Here is an 18,760-nt window from a genome sequence, read left to right on the forward strand (position 1 = left end):
AATGCCCTGTACCCATTTTTTTCCAGGTATTCTAACAAAATGTGTCTTACCCCAGTACAGATACATAAATATGATTAAAACAATTACTGAACATTTCCAGTTTTATTTGCATTATACTTCAAGGAACTGCTCACCCGGTGGGACATGCCCAGAACACCTCACTAGGGAGGCGTCCAGGAGGCATCCTGAGCAGATGCCCGAGCCACCTCAGCTGGTTCCTCTCAATGTGTAGGAGCAGCGGCTCTACTCCGAGCTCCTCCCGTGTGACCGAGCTCCTCACCCTATCCCTAAGGGTGCGCCCGGCCATTCTGCGGAGGAAGCCAATTTCAGCCGCTTGTATCCGCGATCTCCTTCTTTACCACAACGGACCGATACAGTGACCGCATCACTGCAGACGCTGCACCGATCCGCCTGTCAATCTCCCGCTCCATCCTTCCCTCACTCGTGAACAAGACCCAGAGATACTTGAACTCCTCCACTTGGGGCAGAGACTCACCACCCACCCGGAGAGAGCAAACCACCTTTTTCCGGTCCAGAACCATGGCCTCGGATTTGGAGGAGCTGATTCTCATCCCAGCCGCTTCACACTCGGCTGCAAACCGCCCCAGTGCCTGCTACAGGTCCTGGCTCGAAGAAGCCATCAGGACAACATCATCTGCAAACAGCAGAGATGAAATCCTGTGGTTCCCAAACCAGGCCCCCTCCGGCCCCTGGCTGCGCCTAGAAATTCTGTCCATAAAGATAATGAACAGAACCGGTGACAAAGGGCAGCCCTGGCGGAGTCCAACATGCACCGGGAACAGGTCTGACTTACTGCCGGCAATGCAAACAAAGCTCCTGCTCCGGTCATACAGGGACCGGACAGCCCTTAGCAAAGAGCCCCGGACCCCATAGTCCCAGAGCACCCCCCAAAGGACACCACGAGGGACACAGTCGAATGCCTTCTCCAGATCCACAAAACACATGTGGACTGGTTGGGCATACTCCTATGAGCCCTCGAGGACCCGATGGAGAGTATAGAGCTGGTCCAGTGTTCCACGACCAGGACGAAAACCACACTGCTCCTCCTGAATCCGAGGTTCGACTATCGGTCGGATTCTCCTCTCCAGTACCCTGGAATAGACCTTACCGGGAAGGCTGAGGAGTGTGATTCCCCTGTAATTGGAACACACCCTCCGGTCCCCCTTCTTATACAGAGGGACCACCACCCCGGTCTGCCATTCCACAGGTACTGTCCTCGACTGCCACGCGATGTTTCAGAGACGTGTCAGCCAAGACAGCCCCACAACATCCAGAGACTTGAGGTACTCAGGACGGATCTCGTCCACCCCCGGAGCCTTGCCACCGAGGAGCTTGCCAACCACCTCAGTGACTTCAGCCAGGGTGATGGACGAGTCCGCCTCTGGGTCCCCAGTTTCTGCTTCCTCCTCGGAAGACGTGACAGTGGGATTGAGGAGATCCTCAAAGTATTCCTTCCACCGCCCGACAACATCCCCAGTCGAGGTCAGCAGCTCTCCACCTGCACTGTAAACAGTGTTGGTGAAGCACTGCTTCCCCCTCCTGAGGCGTCGGACGGTTTGCCAGAATCTCTTTGAGGCCGTCCGATAGTCCTCCTCCATGGCCTCCCCGAACTCCTCCCAATCCTGAGTTTTTGCCTCTGTGACTGCCCGAGCCGCGGCACGCTTGGCCTGCTGGTACTCATCAGCTGCCTCAGGAGTCCCACGAGCCAACAAGGCTCGATAGGACTCCTTCTTCAGCTTGACGGCATCCCTTACTTCCGGTGTCCACCACCGGGTTCGGGGATTGCCGCCGCGACAAGCACCACAGACCTTACGACCACAGCTACGAGCAGCCGCATCGACAATAGAGGTGGAGAACATGGCCCACTCGGAGTCCATGTCTCCAACCTCCCCCGGGATCAGGGAGAAGCTCTCCCGGAGGTGGGAGTTGAAGACCCCCCTGACAGAGGGCTCCGCCAAACGTTCCCAGCAGACCCTCACAATGCGCTTGGGCCTGCCAGGTCTGTCCGGCTTCCTCCTCCTCCAGCGGATCCAACTCACCACCAGGTGGTGATCAGTTGACAGCTCAGCCCCTCTCTTCACCCGAGTGTCCAAGACACGCGGTCGGAGGTCAGATGACACGACAACAAAGTCGATCATCGACCTCCGACCTAGAGTATCCTGGTGCTACGTGCACTGATGGACACCCTTGTGCTCGAACATGGTGTTTGTTATGGACAAGCTGTGACTAGCACAGAAGTCCAATAACAAAACACCGCTCGGGTTCAGATCGGGGAGGCCGTTCCTCCCAATCACGCCCCTCCAAGTGTCACTGTCGTTACCCACATGGGTGTTGAAGTCCCCCAGGAGAACAACGGAGTCCCCGGTTGGTGCACTGTCTAGTACCCCTCCCAGGGACTCTGCACTGCTGTTTGGCCCGTAGGCCGACACAACAGTGGGAGACCTGTCCCCAACCCTCTCGTTCACCGGAGTGAACCCCAACACGCAGCAGCTGAGCTGTGGGGCAATGAGCAAGCCCACACCAGCTCGCCGCCGCTCCCCGCAGGCAACGCCAGAGAAATGGAGAGTCCAACCCCTCTCAAGAAGTTGGGTTCCAGAGCCCAAGCTGTGCGTGGAGGTGAGGCCGACTATATCTAACTGGTAATGCTCAACCTCTCGCACAAGCTCAGGCTCCTCCCCCCCCAGCGAGGTGACATTCCACGTCCCCAGAGCTAGTCTCCATGTCCGGAGATCCGGTCGTCGAGGTCCCCGCCTTCGACTGCCGCCCGGATCTCTCCGCACCCGCCCCTCATGGCTCCTCCCGCAGGTGGTGGGTCCACGGGAGGACGGCCCCACGTCGTTCCTTCGGGATGGGCCCAACCGGGCCCCGTGGGGAAAGGCCCGGCCACCAGGCACTCGCTGCCGAGCACCCACCCCAGGCCTGTCTCCAGGGTGGGGCCCTGGTAACACCAGTCCGGGCGACGTAACTGGCCTTGTTCTTTTTCTCTTCATGGGGGGCTTCTGAACCGCTCTTTTTTTAAAATTCCATAAGAATATTTAGCACTGCAGTATAATAGATTTAAATTAATTGCAAAACAATTGAAAAAGCGGGCCAACTGTGCCGCAGCTCGTGCGGTCACAGAGGCAAAAACTTGGAGTTGGGAGGAGTTCGGGGAGGCCATGTAGGAGGACTATCGGACGGCCTCAAAGAGATTCTGGCAAACTGTCTGATGCCTCGGGAGGGGGAAGCAATGCTTTGTTTACAGTGCGAATGGTAAGCTGCTGACCTTGACTGGGGATGTTGTTGGGCGGTGGAAGGAATACTTTGAGGATCTCCTCAATCGCACTGTCACGTCTTCCGAGGAGGAAGCAGAGACTGGGGACCCAGAGGCGGACTCATCCTTCACCGTAGCTGAAGTCACCGAGGTGGCTGGCAAGCTCCTCAGTGACAAGGCTCTGGGGGTGGATGAGATCCGTCCTGAGTATCTTAAGTCTCTGGATGTGGTGGGGCTGCCTTGGCTGACATGCCTCTGCAACATCACCTGGTGGTCGGGGACAGTGCCACTGGATTGGCAGACCGGGTGGTGGTCCCTCAGTATATGAAGGGGGACCGGAGGGTGTGTTTCAATTACAGGGAAATCACACTCCTCAGCCTTCCCAGTAAAGTCTATTTCAGGGTACTGGAGAGGAGAATCCAACTGATAGTCGAACCTTGGATTCAGGAGGAGTAGTGTGGCTTTCATCCTAGTCGCGGAACACTGGACCAGCTCTACACTCTCCATTGGGTCCTTGAGGGTTCATGGGAGTTTGCCCAACCAGTCTGCATGTGTTTTGTGGATCTGGAGAAGGCTCTTTGCTAAGGGCTGTCCGGTCCCTGTATAACCGGAGCAGGAGCTTTGTTTGCATTGCCAGCAGTAAGTCAGACCTGTTCCCGGTGCATGTTGGACTCCGCCAGGGCTGCCCTTTGTCACTGTTTCTGTTCTTTATATTTATGGACAGAATTTCTAGGTGCAGCCACGGCCTGGAGGGGGTCTGGTTTGGGAACCACAGGATCTCATCTCTGCTGTTTGCAGATGATGTTGTCCTGATGGCTTCAGGACCTGAAACAGGCACTGGGGCTGTTTGCAGCGTGAGTGTGAAGTGGCTGGGATGAGAATCAGCTCCTCCAAATCCGAGGCCATGGTTCTCGACCGGAAAAAGATGGCTTGCCCTCTCCGCATGCGTGGTGAGTCTCTTGGGGTCTTGTTCATGAGTGGGGGAAGGATGGAGCGTGAGATTGACAGGCGGATCGGTGCAGCGTCTGCAGTGATGCTGTCGCTGTATTGGTCCGTTGTGGTAAAGAAGGAGCTGAGCCGGAAGCAAAGCTCTCAATTTACCGGTGTGTTGATATCACAAAAAAAACATTGGGCTATGTGTTGAATACCATATTGTATTTATTTATATTAATAAATTACTAATGTGTACACTCACATAAATTACTTAAGTTATTATCACCAGGCATTACCAGCTTCAGCATCTTCAGCAGCATCTTGAGATGTGGATGTCACTTCATCTCCAATGGCAAAGAAATTGTCTAAAGAGCCTTTGCAGAAAAAAAAAAAAAACATAAAACACATTCAGACAGGCTAAATGTAAATCCAAATTCCTGAATAATGACAATAATGATGAAATGAAATAATTATAGGCTTTATCACAGGCACTTTGCCGTTATTTGTGACTATTACTTTATTTATTTTTAGCACTCATATAACATATAACAATAAAAAGACCGGCTTCCCGTTAGCTCCATGCCCAGGCTCTCTTGATAATTTAGCCAAGCAATGTAGCACCAAACACCGCAGCGACAGTGAGGCAGCACTGACAGCAATGCGGACCTTAACCTCGATTTAATGTTAAGAGATGCAGAACAGCAGATTTGACGCTAACTGGCTAACAACAATATACTACAAACACACACACACATAATTTACAGGCAGGAAACACGATCGTGAAAATGTAATGTTTCATAATAACACATGACTTTCACTACTGGGAAGAAGGCTGCACGGTCGGTCACAAACACAGCAACACCACCTTGCACTGGGCCTGGGCTGTCCCCCGCCGCCTGCTACTACACTTGCTGCTGCAATGCTAATAGCATGTTGACATACTCGAGATAGTGGTGGGTGGCAACATTGTAAATTAGAATGACGATAACGTAACTTGTCACATTAACAATTGCCTTAACCTCTTCGTAAGATTCACTCAACATTACCTCTAGATTGATGTTTCTTCTCTTCTTTTTATGCTTCTCCGCACCCGACGGGTAGCTTCATTTTGACATGATGAAGACAGTTGGGCACAATACTGTTACATTATGCATTTGTTTACTCCACACTCGTGCTCGCTTACAATAAAGTTGGCCAATCATCATAAGATCAGGTGTAGCGTCATTCAGTTGGTTGCCAGATTGTCAATACAAATATATCATGTGTGCACTACAGAGTGCTCTTACTGCGCTACAGAGATGCGTCAATAGCACGTACTGCGTGCTATTGACGTGCTATGCAATGTATATTGTGGGGGGTTGCCAGATTGAGGGGCTTCTTGAGGCCTCGGGGCCCTAAGCGGCCGCTATGTTTGCTTATAGGCTGGGCCAGCCCTGTTCCTACCGTCACCTATGGTCATGAGCTCTGGGTAATGACCGAAAAGACAAGATCACGGATACAAGTGGCCGAAAGGGGTTTTCTCCATAGGGTGGCCGGGCGCACCCTTAGGGATAGGGTGAGGAGCTCAGTCACACGGGAGGAGCTCGGAGTAGAGCCACTGCTCCTACACATCGAGAGTAACCAGTTGAGGTGGCTCGGGCATCTGCTCAGAATGCCTCCTGGACACCTCCCTAGGGAGGTGTTCTGGTCATGTCCCACCGGGAGGAGGCCCTGGACACGCTGGAGGGACTATGTCGCTCGGCTGGCCTGGGAACGCCTTGGGGTCCCACCATAGGAGCTGGAGGACGTGTCCGGGGTGAGGGAAGTTTGGGAGTCCTTGCTTAGACTGCTGCCCCCCGCGACCCGGCCCCAGATGAGCGGAAGAAAATGGATAGATGGACAATTGAAAAATATTTCTAAAGGTAATAGTGGTAGTAATAAAAAAAGAAAAGAAAAAAAAAAAAGAAAAGTTTTCTATACTGTCTGAAGAGAAGTCCACATCAATAAAACCTGCATAATCTGTTCTTTTTCTAGTGACATACAAATTCTGCTTTGGTGCTCAGTCTATCACCCTGTGTCTGCGTACACTGGTGTGTGAATGTGTGTGTGAATGGGTGAGTGACTCCTTGTTGTAAAGCGCTTTGAGTGCCTTGAAGGTAGAAAAGCACTATAGAAAAATGTGACCATTTACCATTTACCCTCAGACCACACCACTGATGCAGAGGCCAAACATTTCCCAAAAGGAAAGTTGTGTGCAGTGAGTGAAATAGTTTTGATTCACTCCATTGGACATCAGGGTTAAATGTTGTCTGTGTGATTGACAGCTCATTGTTCAGGGTCTGTGCAGTCAAACCCACTCTCAAAACATTCTTATTGACTACAGCAACCTCCAAATAACAGCATTCAGACTATTTTCTAATTATATATATATATATATATATATATATATATATATATATATATATATATATATATATATATATATATATATATATATATACACAAAATAAATAACATACCAGCTCACTTGAAGGTAATTTTAATTACTCAAACAGTTAACCTTTGTAACATTTAAAATTCATATTACTACAACTTGGTCGGTGGTGGGACCTGCCATAAATATCTATTATAGTTTTATATCAGGTAGTTTGTGGAAAAGAAAGTAGAGAATAAATGTACAAAAACATATATACATTCTGTGGAGCAATCCAAGCAAAGCAACAAAGCAAAGCATCTCTATGGAAATGAGTAAATGGCAGACCTTCCTCCAGAAAGTTCTATGATCAAGTTTTAAAATAAAGACAATTATGTCAACCACTGACATGTATTTGGCTAACTCACATCTGTTGATCTATAATTGCTAAAACCCAGTTGAATAAACATCTCTCTTGCATGCTCTAAACATGATGCTAAACCTGTTTTTTATTAGAGCTCTCTCACCTGCACATTGCCTTACATGTGCTGAGCCCTAATTACTGTGTGGGGCCTATCAAAGCAGCCTTCTGCGTTTGGTGATCTTTGTACCTGAACCGACCAATCAGGAGCTCTGCAGCGGGCTTGATGGTCAAACACCTCCGAACTGAGTAATGTCACAGACTTCACTCGCAAACCCAACCAAAGCAAATCAGGTCCTAATCCTTGCCGAAAGCAATACAGGTATATGTCCATGTGTTGATCTGCGATAACAATAAGAACAATATTGAAATATATTTTTCTATATATTTCACAATACAAAAAAAGGTGTAGGGCCACATTGTCTAAACCAGGGGTCACCAACCCTGTGCCCGCGGGCGCCATGTCGCCCCCAAGCCCCACATGAGTCGCCCGCAGACCAGTTCTAAAAATAGCACAACTCACTGCATCTAAAATTTAATTTTATTCTGTTGCTATTTTTTTAATCACCCTTGCGTTTATATAGATTTAAAAATGACAATATCTTAAACATATGTTCATTATACGTGAAGTATAGATAGATAAGTTAAGGTGAACTTTGACCTACTCACTTCAAAGGTCAGTATTGTGCGCGTGACAAAACCAGTGCTCCGCTCGCGAGCGCTGTGAGGATGCGCTGAATGCAGTTTCTTACTCCATGGTAGAAAATAAAGAGATCACTTTCACAACGATTTAAGACTGTAAAAGAAACCTGCGCGTATCTCATCTGCGGAGCGACTGTGGCGACGGCAAAGCGGCACAATGTGGAGGGACACTTCACTACGTCTCACAAACGCAGCTTTGGGTAAACACCAGGCTTTTTCCACGACAAAGTCACACAACGCAACCGAAATTTATTTAAAAATATGTAAGCTTATTTTTCTTTAACATTACATAATTGATAACTTTATGAAACATGGTGCAATGTATATTATTTATGTTTTGTTAAAAAGGTTTGTCAATGGATAGTGAAAATGGGATACTTTTCCTATGAGATGTAGTGATGTAAGTGTCATCTGGAAATTTAACAATTACTAAGATTAGTAAAGTTAAAGTGCTGAATACTGATATCTGTTTCCCTCCTTGCTCATCGTTGATAATTATTTTGAGAAATCATTAATGTGATCAGTGTCTTGCAACGTGATTAGTGTGTTCACATAGATGATTATCATTTATCATTGTTAATAATTTATAACTAAAGGCAAACTGAGCAAATGTGTTATTTCAGAAGAGCGTCTCAAACTGGTAGCCCTTCGTATGACTCAGTGCCCATAAAGTAGCTCTCAGGTTAAAAAAGGTTGGTGACCCCTGGTCTAAACTAATAAACTACAAAGCACTCCATACCAGCTGAAGTAAGTATGACAAGAACTGTTCAGTTTTATGTAAACAATGCAAGCATCATGTGGGTACTTATGTCCATTTAATGTGGTTATGTTCAAAGACAATGTGATACTGGGTGCAAGAATGTGACTCCATTTCTAAAATTGTAAAAATGACATGAAGTGGACATGACTAAAGCCATGTCCACTTCTGCGTACAGTATTTTAAGGTTACCTACTGCTGAACCAAAATTAAGACAATACACAAAAATCATTATTGCCGGGGGTGGGGTGGGAGAGGCCAATATATTGTTTCATTGATATTTTATGGTACAGTATAACTTGATGCACCTGTGTATATATGCTAACAATACCTCAATACTAAAATTTAATTTAAATACAAATAAAGAAAGAAATGGTGACACAGTGGTTGGATGTTTCACCTCACAATTAGAATGTCCCAGATTATGCAGGCTTAAGTGTGCATCAATGTGAGTGATATGGTGATGAGACAACGTGAAGCAGTTTAATCAAAGGTGTACTATGTAACATTTATTGTGGGTGATTTGCCACCTGCTTATTTTTATGGGAATGCTACCGCTTTCCCTGGAATGTTTCAAAGTATAGTATTAAATGTATCTCAAGAAGAATGATACAACCAGGACTAGTTACAGGTCAGACCTGTGGAGAGGCGACAATGCTCACAGTAACAATATATTTTTCAAGGTATTTTTGAGCAATAAAAACATATTGAATGAACCCAATTTAGATACTGTAAAAAAATTACACTTAAAGCAATAAAATCTCCACGGAGACGAGGTTGTGGTTACATAGTGCAGCTTTAAAACATCAAAAGTGTAGGCAATTCAGGCACTGCCATGAGCAGAAGTCTATAGTCTATATGTATTTTAGCCTTTACAACCATCGTTTAGCACTGTTTGCATATTGTTTTGTACATTTTTCCCCCAAGACAGTATTTATGCAATAAATAATAGGCAAGGCAAGTTTATTTGTATAGCACAATTCATACAACAAAGTAATTCAAAGTGCTTTACAGAATAAGAAAGACATTAAAATCACACAAATCAAAACATAAATAATCACAAATAATCATCATAAAATTAACATTAAACAGAAGAGTGCATAATAAAAACCTTTCAGTCATATGCACAGCTAGACAGAACTGTTTTGACCCTGGATTTAAACATTGTCAAAGTAGAGGCCCGTCTCACATTTTCAGGAAGATTGTTCCAGGTTTTAGTTGCATAAAACAAAAACGCTGATTCCCCATTTTTACTCCTGACTCTGGGCACCAGCAGGAGACCGGTCCCTGAAGTCCTCAGAGTCCGAGATGGTTCATATGGCACTAACATATTGGAGATGTACTTTTGTCGTAACGCCTGACAGGAGTAACCAAAGAGACAGAACTCGAGAAAAAGTTTAACAGTGTTTATTTACAGATTTACAAAGTACACTATGATGGTAGATGGGTCTGTGAGTTGAGAGCTTTGAGAGTGTTGGCCATGGTCCACGGGTAGAGTGGAAGTAGCAGAGTATGAGATGAGATGAACAGTACCAGCGGAGGAGAGCAGGATCGGAGACTAAAGAGCGGAGCGGATCCAGAGAGGGGGTAAGTGCAGGTGAGCAGGGTCAGAGACTGAAGAGCTGAGCAGGTCCAGGAAGCGGGATCTGGTGAGAAGCAAAAGTATCCAATTCAGCAGGAGTGAAAAAAGTGAAAAAAACATGAACTGAGCCAAGCAAAGTGTACCACAAAGACACGCGGACGATCTGGCATGTCAGGTCCTGGCTCCTCTTAACCTCCCCAGGTGCAGCTGATTGCGGATTAGGTTCAGGTGTGCACCCAGCTCCAGGCTAAGACACAGAAGGGAGAGGAGAAAGTGCAACAAAGGGCAGGACTGATAGGGATCATGACAACTTTGGTGCAAGGCCATGGAGAGACTTACAGACTTACATAAACTTTTGAAGTCTGTTCTACAGGGCTACAGGAAGCTTCCTGCTTCTAGTCAGGACCCGAGCAGCAGCATTCTGGATGTGTTGCAGCTGTCTTAACGCTCGTTTGGAGAGGCGAGTAAGCAGCCCATTACAGTAGTCTAACCTACTGGAGACAAATGCATGGATAAGTCTCTCTAAGTCTGGCTTTGACAGTATACCTTTTTTTTCTACCGATTTTTGCAATGTTTTTTAGATGGCAAAAAGCTGCAGATGTTATTGATTTGATGTAGCTGTTAAAGTTCCAGTCTGAGTCCATTATTACCCCTAGATTTTTAGGCCGATTTGAAGGTTTTAGAGAGAGAGAGAGAGAGAGACTGGAGGCAACCGTTAACACTTTCTCTTTGTTTCTGTGGGCCAAAGATGATGACTTAAGTCTTGTCTGAGTTTAGCTGGATAAAGTTTTTTTTGCATCCACACACTGATCTGTTGGATGCAGTGGCAGAGTGAATCCACCTGCCATATTCACCTGCTGCCAGTAAGACATTGAGCTGAGTGTCATCAGCATAGTTGTGGTAGGACACATTATATCTGCGTATTAACTGGCCTAGCGGCAGCATGTAGAATGATAATAATAATAATTAAAGTGAGTTTATCATAATGTGATATAAAAATAAATAAACCAAATTATCTTTCTGTGTTTTCTCAGGTTTTTTCCACCTCCGTGTTCCTGAGTCCTCCGCAGTGGGCTCAGCGGTGGGCCGAATCAAAGCCCATGACCTGGACATCGGGAGGAACGCAGAGGTGGAATACACCATTGTCCCTGGAGATGGAGGAGCCATGTTTGATATCACCACTAACGAACACAACCAAGAGGGCATCATCATCCTCAAGAAGGTAATGTGGAACTTTTGGACAAGCTGTGAGAGTGGAGTTATATTGATGAAAAAGGCAGACCAAGACAATAGACCAAAGGTTTAGTGGATGAATGCATTTGCATTAAAGCGGCACTGTGTAACTTTCGGGATGTGGTACATCACCTGCATGATTCCATGGAAATAGTTTAGTTAAAATCATACTTCTTTATGGAGAACAATTTTCAGTGCAATAAAAAAGCCAAATGAGAAAAAAAATAAATACATAAATCTGAACACACTTGATGAAATAACTAAAAACGATATCTGGACAACATGAACATTTTGCCTTCAATGTTGCTGTGTTATAACTAGAGATCTGTAATTATCCAGGCTTGGGTCTAGCACAAAAACCTTGCATTGCCCTGTGGATCTATTCAGCTTACGTACATAGTGACTCAGCTGTTCTCTTGTGTCCCTAATGTTCCGCTATTGTCTATATTACTAAATATGTATTTTACATTGATGTACATCTATGAGTTGTGTAATGGTACCTGATGCCTGTCCTGTTTTTATCCAGGCTTGGGCATAAAAGCCTCGCATTGCCTTATGAATTGATTCAGCTTTTAAGGGTGCATTAACACTTGAGCTCAGTTTAGTCATGATGTAGATTTAGTTTGGTCCTTTTGTAGTCTTGTTTTAGTCGTCGTCACATTTAGGTCTAGTTCCAGGATCAGTCTTTGTTAAGTTTAGTTCTATTGCAGTGTTTGTGCATAATACTTTACATGATACAGTGATTTTAGTAATTAAAATCAGATGCTAAATCTGATATTGAAACTAGATACTCATTTGATCAGTATCAGTATTAGTATCAGTACAAACAAAGTCACATTCACAAGACGGAAATGAACCTTTCCTTGAATAGCTTTAGAATGATCTTGATGAGCTATATCAGACCTCTATGGAACCTACCTGGACAGTGGTCAAGGGGAGGGATTAGACAGATATAAGACCACATGGGAATAGAAAAAAAAGTACTAGGAGTCACATAGGAGCCACATTCTATTGTGTAAATAAAGAGTGCTTTTTTTACTATCATCATGTTATTGGAATCTGTATTGATTATCGTTTCAGTTCCTTAATATCGAAATTGTTAGTGTCATGACAACTCTACATTGTACCCTTAGCATCTAGTGAATCATTGTCTCTATTAGTAAATATATCTTTCACATTAACATTATACTTTTTACATACCATCTGTGAGTTGTGTAATGCAGCTGTAGTCTGTTGTACTGGATAAAAAACACATGAAACACTGTGTATGCTTGGGTGCAATGTTTAGGCAGCCATGTTGCCAGCTGTTATTTACGCTGTGAGTCTTGCGTTGCTCAAAGTGTTGTGAACACAAGCTGATGCAACAAACAGCGACACAGTTCAGATATTTTAGCCGAAGAGAAAGTGCTGTATCTTCAGATCTGAAACTGACAGTTGTAAATGAGCCAGCTGAATCAAAGCAAAGCCCACTGGTTATAATGGCCGCTAGAATAGGATGCAAATTTCTTATATAATTTGTGCTTAAATATGTCTAGAGATCTTGGTCTCTTGGTTGAAGTTGTCCTCCTTTGACTGAACAAAGATGTTGCTTCAATGGAAAAATGCATTGCGATTATCTGATTGGTATGGACAAATAGTTGGAACAGCCAAAATGTGTTAACTGTATATATAATGTATGTACAGTGTATGTAATTATCACTACACATGAGTAAACAATGTCACAAATGTATGACAAATTAGCTTCGCAAATGTATACTATGGGGTGATGTAGCTGGTGATGGCATAGTCAGTGCATTGTAATAACATCCTTGTTTTTTGTTGTCACTTTATTGGGCATTTTAAATTTTTTAAAAATCATCCATCTATTTTATTCCGCTTTATCTGGGGCCGGGTCATGGAGGTAACAGTTTCAGCAGGGAGGCCCGGACTTCCCTCACCACACACACTTCTTCCAGCTCTTCCGGGAGGATCCCAAGGCATTCCCAGGCCAGCCGAGAGACATAGTCCTTTGAGCGTGGCCTGGGTCTTCCCCAGGGCCTCCTCCCAGTGGATCGTGCCCGAAACAACTCCCTAAGAAGGCATCCAGAAGGTATCCAGAAGAGATGCCCAAGACTCAGCTGGCTCCTCTTGACGTGGAGGAGCAGTGGCACTACTCCGAGCTCCTCCCATGTGACTGAGCTCCTCACCCTATCTCTAAGGGAGCGCCAATCACCCTGCGGAGGAAACTCATTTTGGCCGCTTGTATCCGGGATCTTGTCCTTTCGGTCATTACCCAAAGCTCATGACCATAGGTGAGGGTAGGAACGTAGATTGACCGGTAAATCAAGAGCTTTGCCTTTCACCTCAACTCCTTCTTTATCACAACAGACCGATACAGTGACTGTATCACTGCAGAGGCTGCACTGATCCGCCTGTCAATCTCATGCTCCATTCTTCCCTCACTTGTGAACAAGACCCTGAGATACTTGAACTCCTCCACTTGAGGCAAGGACTCTCCACCCACCTGGAGAAGGCAAGCCACCTTTTTCTGGTCGAGAACCATGGCCTCGGATTTGGAGGTGCTGATTTTCATCCCAGCCGCTTCACACTCGGCTGCAAACCACCCCAGTGCCTGCTGCAGGTCCTGGCTCGAAGAAGCCATCAGGACAACATTATCTGCAAACAGCAGAGAGATCCTGTGGTCCCCAAACTGGATCCCCTCCAGCCCCTGGCTGGTCCCTGGCGGAGTCCGTCATGCACTGGGAACAGGTCTAACTTATTGCTGGCAATGTGAACACAGCTCCTTCTCCGGTCATACAGGGACTCTATAGCCCTTAGCAAAAGGCCCATACTCCCGGAGCACCCCCCAAATGACATCACGAGCGACATGGTCAATTGCCTTTTCCAGGTCCACAAAGCACATGTGGACTAGTTGGGCAAATTCCCATGAGTCCTCGAACACCCAGTGGAGAATATATATTCTGGATCCTAGGTTCAACTATTAGTCGGATTCTCCTTTCCAGTACCCTGGAATTGACCTTACAGGGAAGGCTAAGGAGTGTGTTTCCCCTGTAGTTGGAACACACCCTCTGGTCCCCCTTCTTAAACAGAAGGACCACCAACCCAGTCTGCCAGTCCAGCGGTACTGTCCCTGCCACACGATGTTGCAGAGGTGTGTCAGCCACACAGCCCACCCCCGCAGCCTTGCCATCAAGGAGCTTGCCAGTCACCTCAGTGACTTCAGCCAGGGTGATGGATGAGTCCGCCTTGGAGTCCTCAATCTCTGCTTCCTCCTCAGAAGACGTGACAGTGGGATTGAGAAGATCCTCAAAGTATTCTTTCCACTGCCCAACAATGCCCCCAGTTGAGGTCTGCAGCCCTCCACTCACACTGTAAATAGTGTTGGTGAAGCACTGCTTCCTCCTCCTGAGGTGTCAGACGGTTTGCCAGAATTTCTTTGAGGCCAACTGATAGTCCTTCTCCATGGCCTCCCTGAACTCCTCCCAACCCTGAGTTTTTCCCTCTGCATGGGCTGCAGCACACTTGACCTGATGGTACCTGTCAGCTGCTTCAGGAGTCCCACAAGCCAGGAGGCCCTGATAGGACTCCTTCAGCTCCTATAAGTCCCCCCTGAAGTCCCCCAGTAGAACAACGGAGTCTCTGGTGGGTGCACTGTCTAGAACCCCTCCCAGGGACTCCAAGAAGGCTGGGTACTCTGCACTGCTGTTCGGCCCATAAGCCTACACAACAGTTAGAGACCTGTCCCCGACCCGAAGGAGCAGGGATGAGACCTGGGGGTTCACCGGGATGAACTCCAACACATGGAGGCTGAGCTGTGGCCAGAGAAGTGGAGGGTCAAACCCTTCTCGAGGAGTTGGGTACCAGAGTCTAAGCTGTGTATGGAGGTGAGCCAGACTATATCTAGCCGGTACCTCTCAACCTCTTGCACAACTTAGGCTCCTTCCCTCCCAGCAGGGGTGACTTTCCATGTTGCTACAGCCAGATGCTGAGTCCATGGACTGGCTCGCCGAGACATCTGTCTTTGACCTCTGCCCAGTCCTCTACGCACCCGATCCCTATGAGGCCCTCTGCGGGTGGTGAGCCCACAGGAGGGCGGACCCACGTAGTCCTTTCGGGCTAAGCCTGGCCAGGCCCCATGGGCAAAGGCCCAGCCACCAGGCACTCGCATTCGAGCCCCAACCCCAGGCCTGGCCCAAGGATGGGGCCCAAGAATGGGGCCCAAGGATGGGGCCCCGGCTGCGCTATACTGGACGAGGTCACGATCCTTGTTCTATTTTCCATCATAGCGGTATTGGGATCTGCTCTTAGTCTGACTCGTCACCTAGGACCTGTTTGCCATAGGATCATTCGGGTACGCAAACTATTTATTTATTTATCTATTCATTTATTTATAAGTGGCATCCAATAAACCCTGCTGACAGAGCCTCATGTGTTGGGTACATAATGAAGGATGCACTGGCACTTGGGACGTGTCTAGTGCAAACAAGAGAAACAAAGGGATGTTTCAGGTTTAGAGTCTTGTGTAAAATGGCATCATTACAATGCATTGGCGCTTAATTATTATTGTGATTAATGGCTTTATCACAACTGTCAAAATATGTACCACTGCTTGAAGAAGGTATCTTTCAGGAACTGGCATTAGGACTTGGAGTTGAGTTTGACTCCATCCTCAACCCGAAAAGGTCCCACAAGCTCATCTTTGATGATACCAGCCCATACCAGTACCACCTTGCTGGCGTCTGAGTCGGAGTCGAGGTTTCTGCCCTTTACTGATCCAGCCACGGGCCCATCCATCTGGCCCATCAAGACTCACTCTCATTTCATCAGACCATAAAACCTTAGAAAAATCAGTCTTGAGATATTTCTTGGCCCAGTCTTGACGTTTTATCCTGTGTCTCTTGTTCAGTGGTGGTCATTTTTCAGCCTTCCTTACCTTGGCCATGTCCCTGAGTATTGCACACCTTGTGCTTTTTGACACACGTTACTACGTTGGAGCTCTGAAATATGGCAGAACTGGTGGCAAATGGCATCTTGGCAGCTTCACGCTTGATTTTCCTCAATTCTTGGGAAGTTACTTTGCGCCTTTTTTTTCAATGCGCTTCTTGCGACCCAGTTGGCTATTTGCCATGAAACGCTTGATTGTTCTGTGATCCCGCTTCAAAAGCTTGGTAATTTCAAGGCTGCTGTATCCTTCTGCAAGACATCTCACAATTTTAGACTTTTCAGAGTCTGTCAAATCTCTCTTCTGACCCATTTTGCCAAAGGAAAGAAAGTTGCCTAATAATTATGCACACCTGATATAGGGTGTTGATGTCATTAGACCACACCCCTTCTCATTACCCAGATGCACATCAGCTGATATCCTTAATTGGTAGTAGGCTTTCAAGCCTATACAGCTTGGAGTACTACAACATGCATAAAAAGGATGATGTGGTCAACATACTTATTTGCCTAATAATTCTGCACATAGTGTATAAATAGTCATGTACAAAAGTTATACTCAATACTTTCGCTACATGCTTGTCTTGATGGAGATGCTATTATTTTTGACTGGAATGTTCCTAAAGTATGGATTTAAATATATCACTTTCTATGGAGAAATCAAGATGCTGCCAAGTCTATGGAGAGGCGAGCCCACTGTCAGTAAGAATGTTTTTTTGACATATCTTTAGCAATTAAAACACCTGTAATTGTATAAATGCAAGATGTATGTATTTAATTTAACAATGCGGAACATTCCAGGAATAACAATAACAACACAAGTAGGTGTCAAAGTCTGCACCAGAGAAGTTACATAATGCACCTTTAAAATGCAGGCAATGCAAAATATGTACCTTGAATAGTCTACTTAGAATCTTGCACATTATAGAACTGACATCTTTAGCAAACTTGTATATTCACTGAGACATATCTTTTTGAAACCTTATACATTATGTAAATAAACATGCCTTTAAATAGTAGTATTCTGTGGTTGCATTGTTGCGTTTTGTCATCATTCTCAGGTCCCTGTCTGTATGTCCCTGTTTTGTGCACCTTACTGACACCATCATGCTGCTACAAGAACTGTCTCATGTTGTACTGAAGCCACACTGGGTCAATGTTTACACATGGGTTTAAGGGGTATTTATTATTTATGGGTTTGCACTTTATGGGATGCTCCAAACGTAATTTTGTTGTTCTTTTGTGACAATGACTACAAACAAATTGATTAATTGATTGATTCATATTCAGTGAGGGACTGAGTTATCTTGTAGCAAAAACAGCATAACTAAAACAACATCAAATAATGTCCTCGATGGGGCTGAGAATGATAGTTTAATAAAGCGAGTAAACATTTTATAGGCAGTAAAAAAGACTGGCTTTGCAGTATTTGGCTTGCAATAGAACACACATTGTTTTATAATGGGGCACTGATATGCATAATGACTACTGCTCGTCTATAGTTAGCCTGCTTTGTGGACTTTGTATGGAAAATGCTGGTTCAGGTGGGACTTTGCTGCTCAGAACAAGCATATATGGCACCACAGGCTAATGCTGCAATGAAAGTAAGAAACCGTCCTAGATATGAAGTCTCAGGTGATCGCAATATAATGACTTTGGTTTTATATTCTTGTAACTGGGCTGAGTAGCGACAACATATACAGCTATTTCTTGGTCAAATTTAAAGTTGCACTATAATTGTCGTGAACATTTCTGTCACCGCTACCGGTTTGTCTCATGGATATGTTAAAACTTTGTCAGGAATGTTCCACAATATAGTATTAAACATGCAAATCGAGAGTAATGCTAAATATCGTAGGTTCAACTTCAAAAGGTTAAATAAATAACATTCCAATCATATGTTTGGATGTAGACATTAGAAAAAAATATTAACTATTAACATAGGCTTATATTGCACAATATCGCAGCAAATTCACAATTCAAGGGTGCGATTAATCGAGATTACAAATTTTCCAGTCTTAACTCTTAACGCTTGTCCTGTTGTCAGAATTGAATTTATTATGATCAGGCACTTCTTAGCTTGTGAAGCTCTTATAACATAATGTGTTCTACTTATTTTGCATCCCCTTGCATCGCACCGCCACTGCACATGTCACTGAACTAATTTTTCATTGACATTGCATGTTCACATTTGCTCAGATATTGCACCTTCTCAAGTGGGTACAGAAGATTATAAGAGAAAAAAGGCTCATACAGTGTCCGATAATAAAAATATGTTATGTTGTTGAAAACAGTGTGACATTTGGCAGATGCTAACACCATAATCTCTGCCGGTGTTGTCATGAAGCTAACTGTTTGACTATTTTAACGCCTGTGCCTTAACATGCAGCTGAGATAGCAGCTCTCCATCTGGACTCCTGTGTTATAGAAAGGATAGCCATGGCCCATTCACTGTGGCATATGCTGCTCTTACTACATGGATTAATAAATTCAAAGCTCTCTGACCCTGCAGCTTTGATCTCTCC

General features: G+C 45.4%; 1 protein-coding gene across 1 annotated transcript in view; it reads left to right on the top strand.

Annotated features, from left to right (window-relative positions):
- LOC117388170 (cadherin-12-like) overlaps positions 1–18,760 on the top strand; it is a 281,473-nt gene that overhangs the window by 109,896 nt on the left and 152,817 nt on the right. The window contains 1 exon segment of the mRNA XM_033985644.2: positions 11,096–11,283. Coding sequence (XP_033841535.2) covers positions 11,096–11,283 — 188 coding nt within the window.

Source organism: Periophthalmus magnuspinnatus, chromosome 20 (assembly GCF_009829125.3).
Source record: "Periophthalmus magnuspinnatus isolate fPerMag1 chromosome 20, fPerMag1.2.pri, whole genome shotgun sequence".
Classification (NCBI taxonomy): Eukaryota; Metazoa; Chordata; class Actinopteri; order Gobiiformes; family Gobiidae; genus Periophthalmus; species Periophthalmus magnuspinnatus.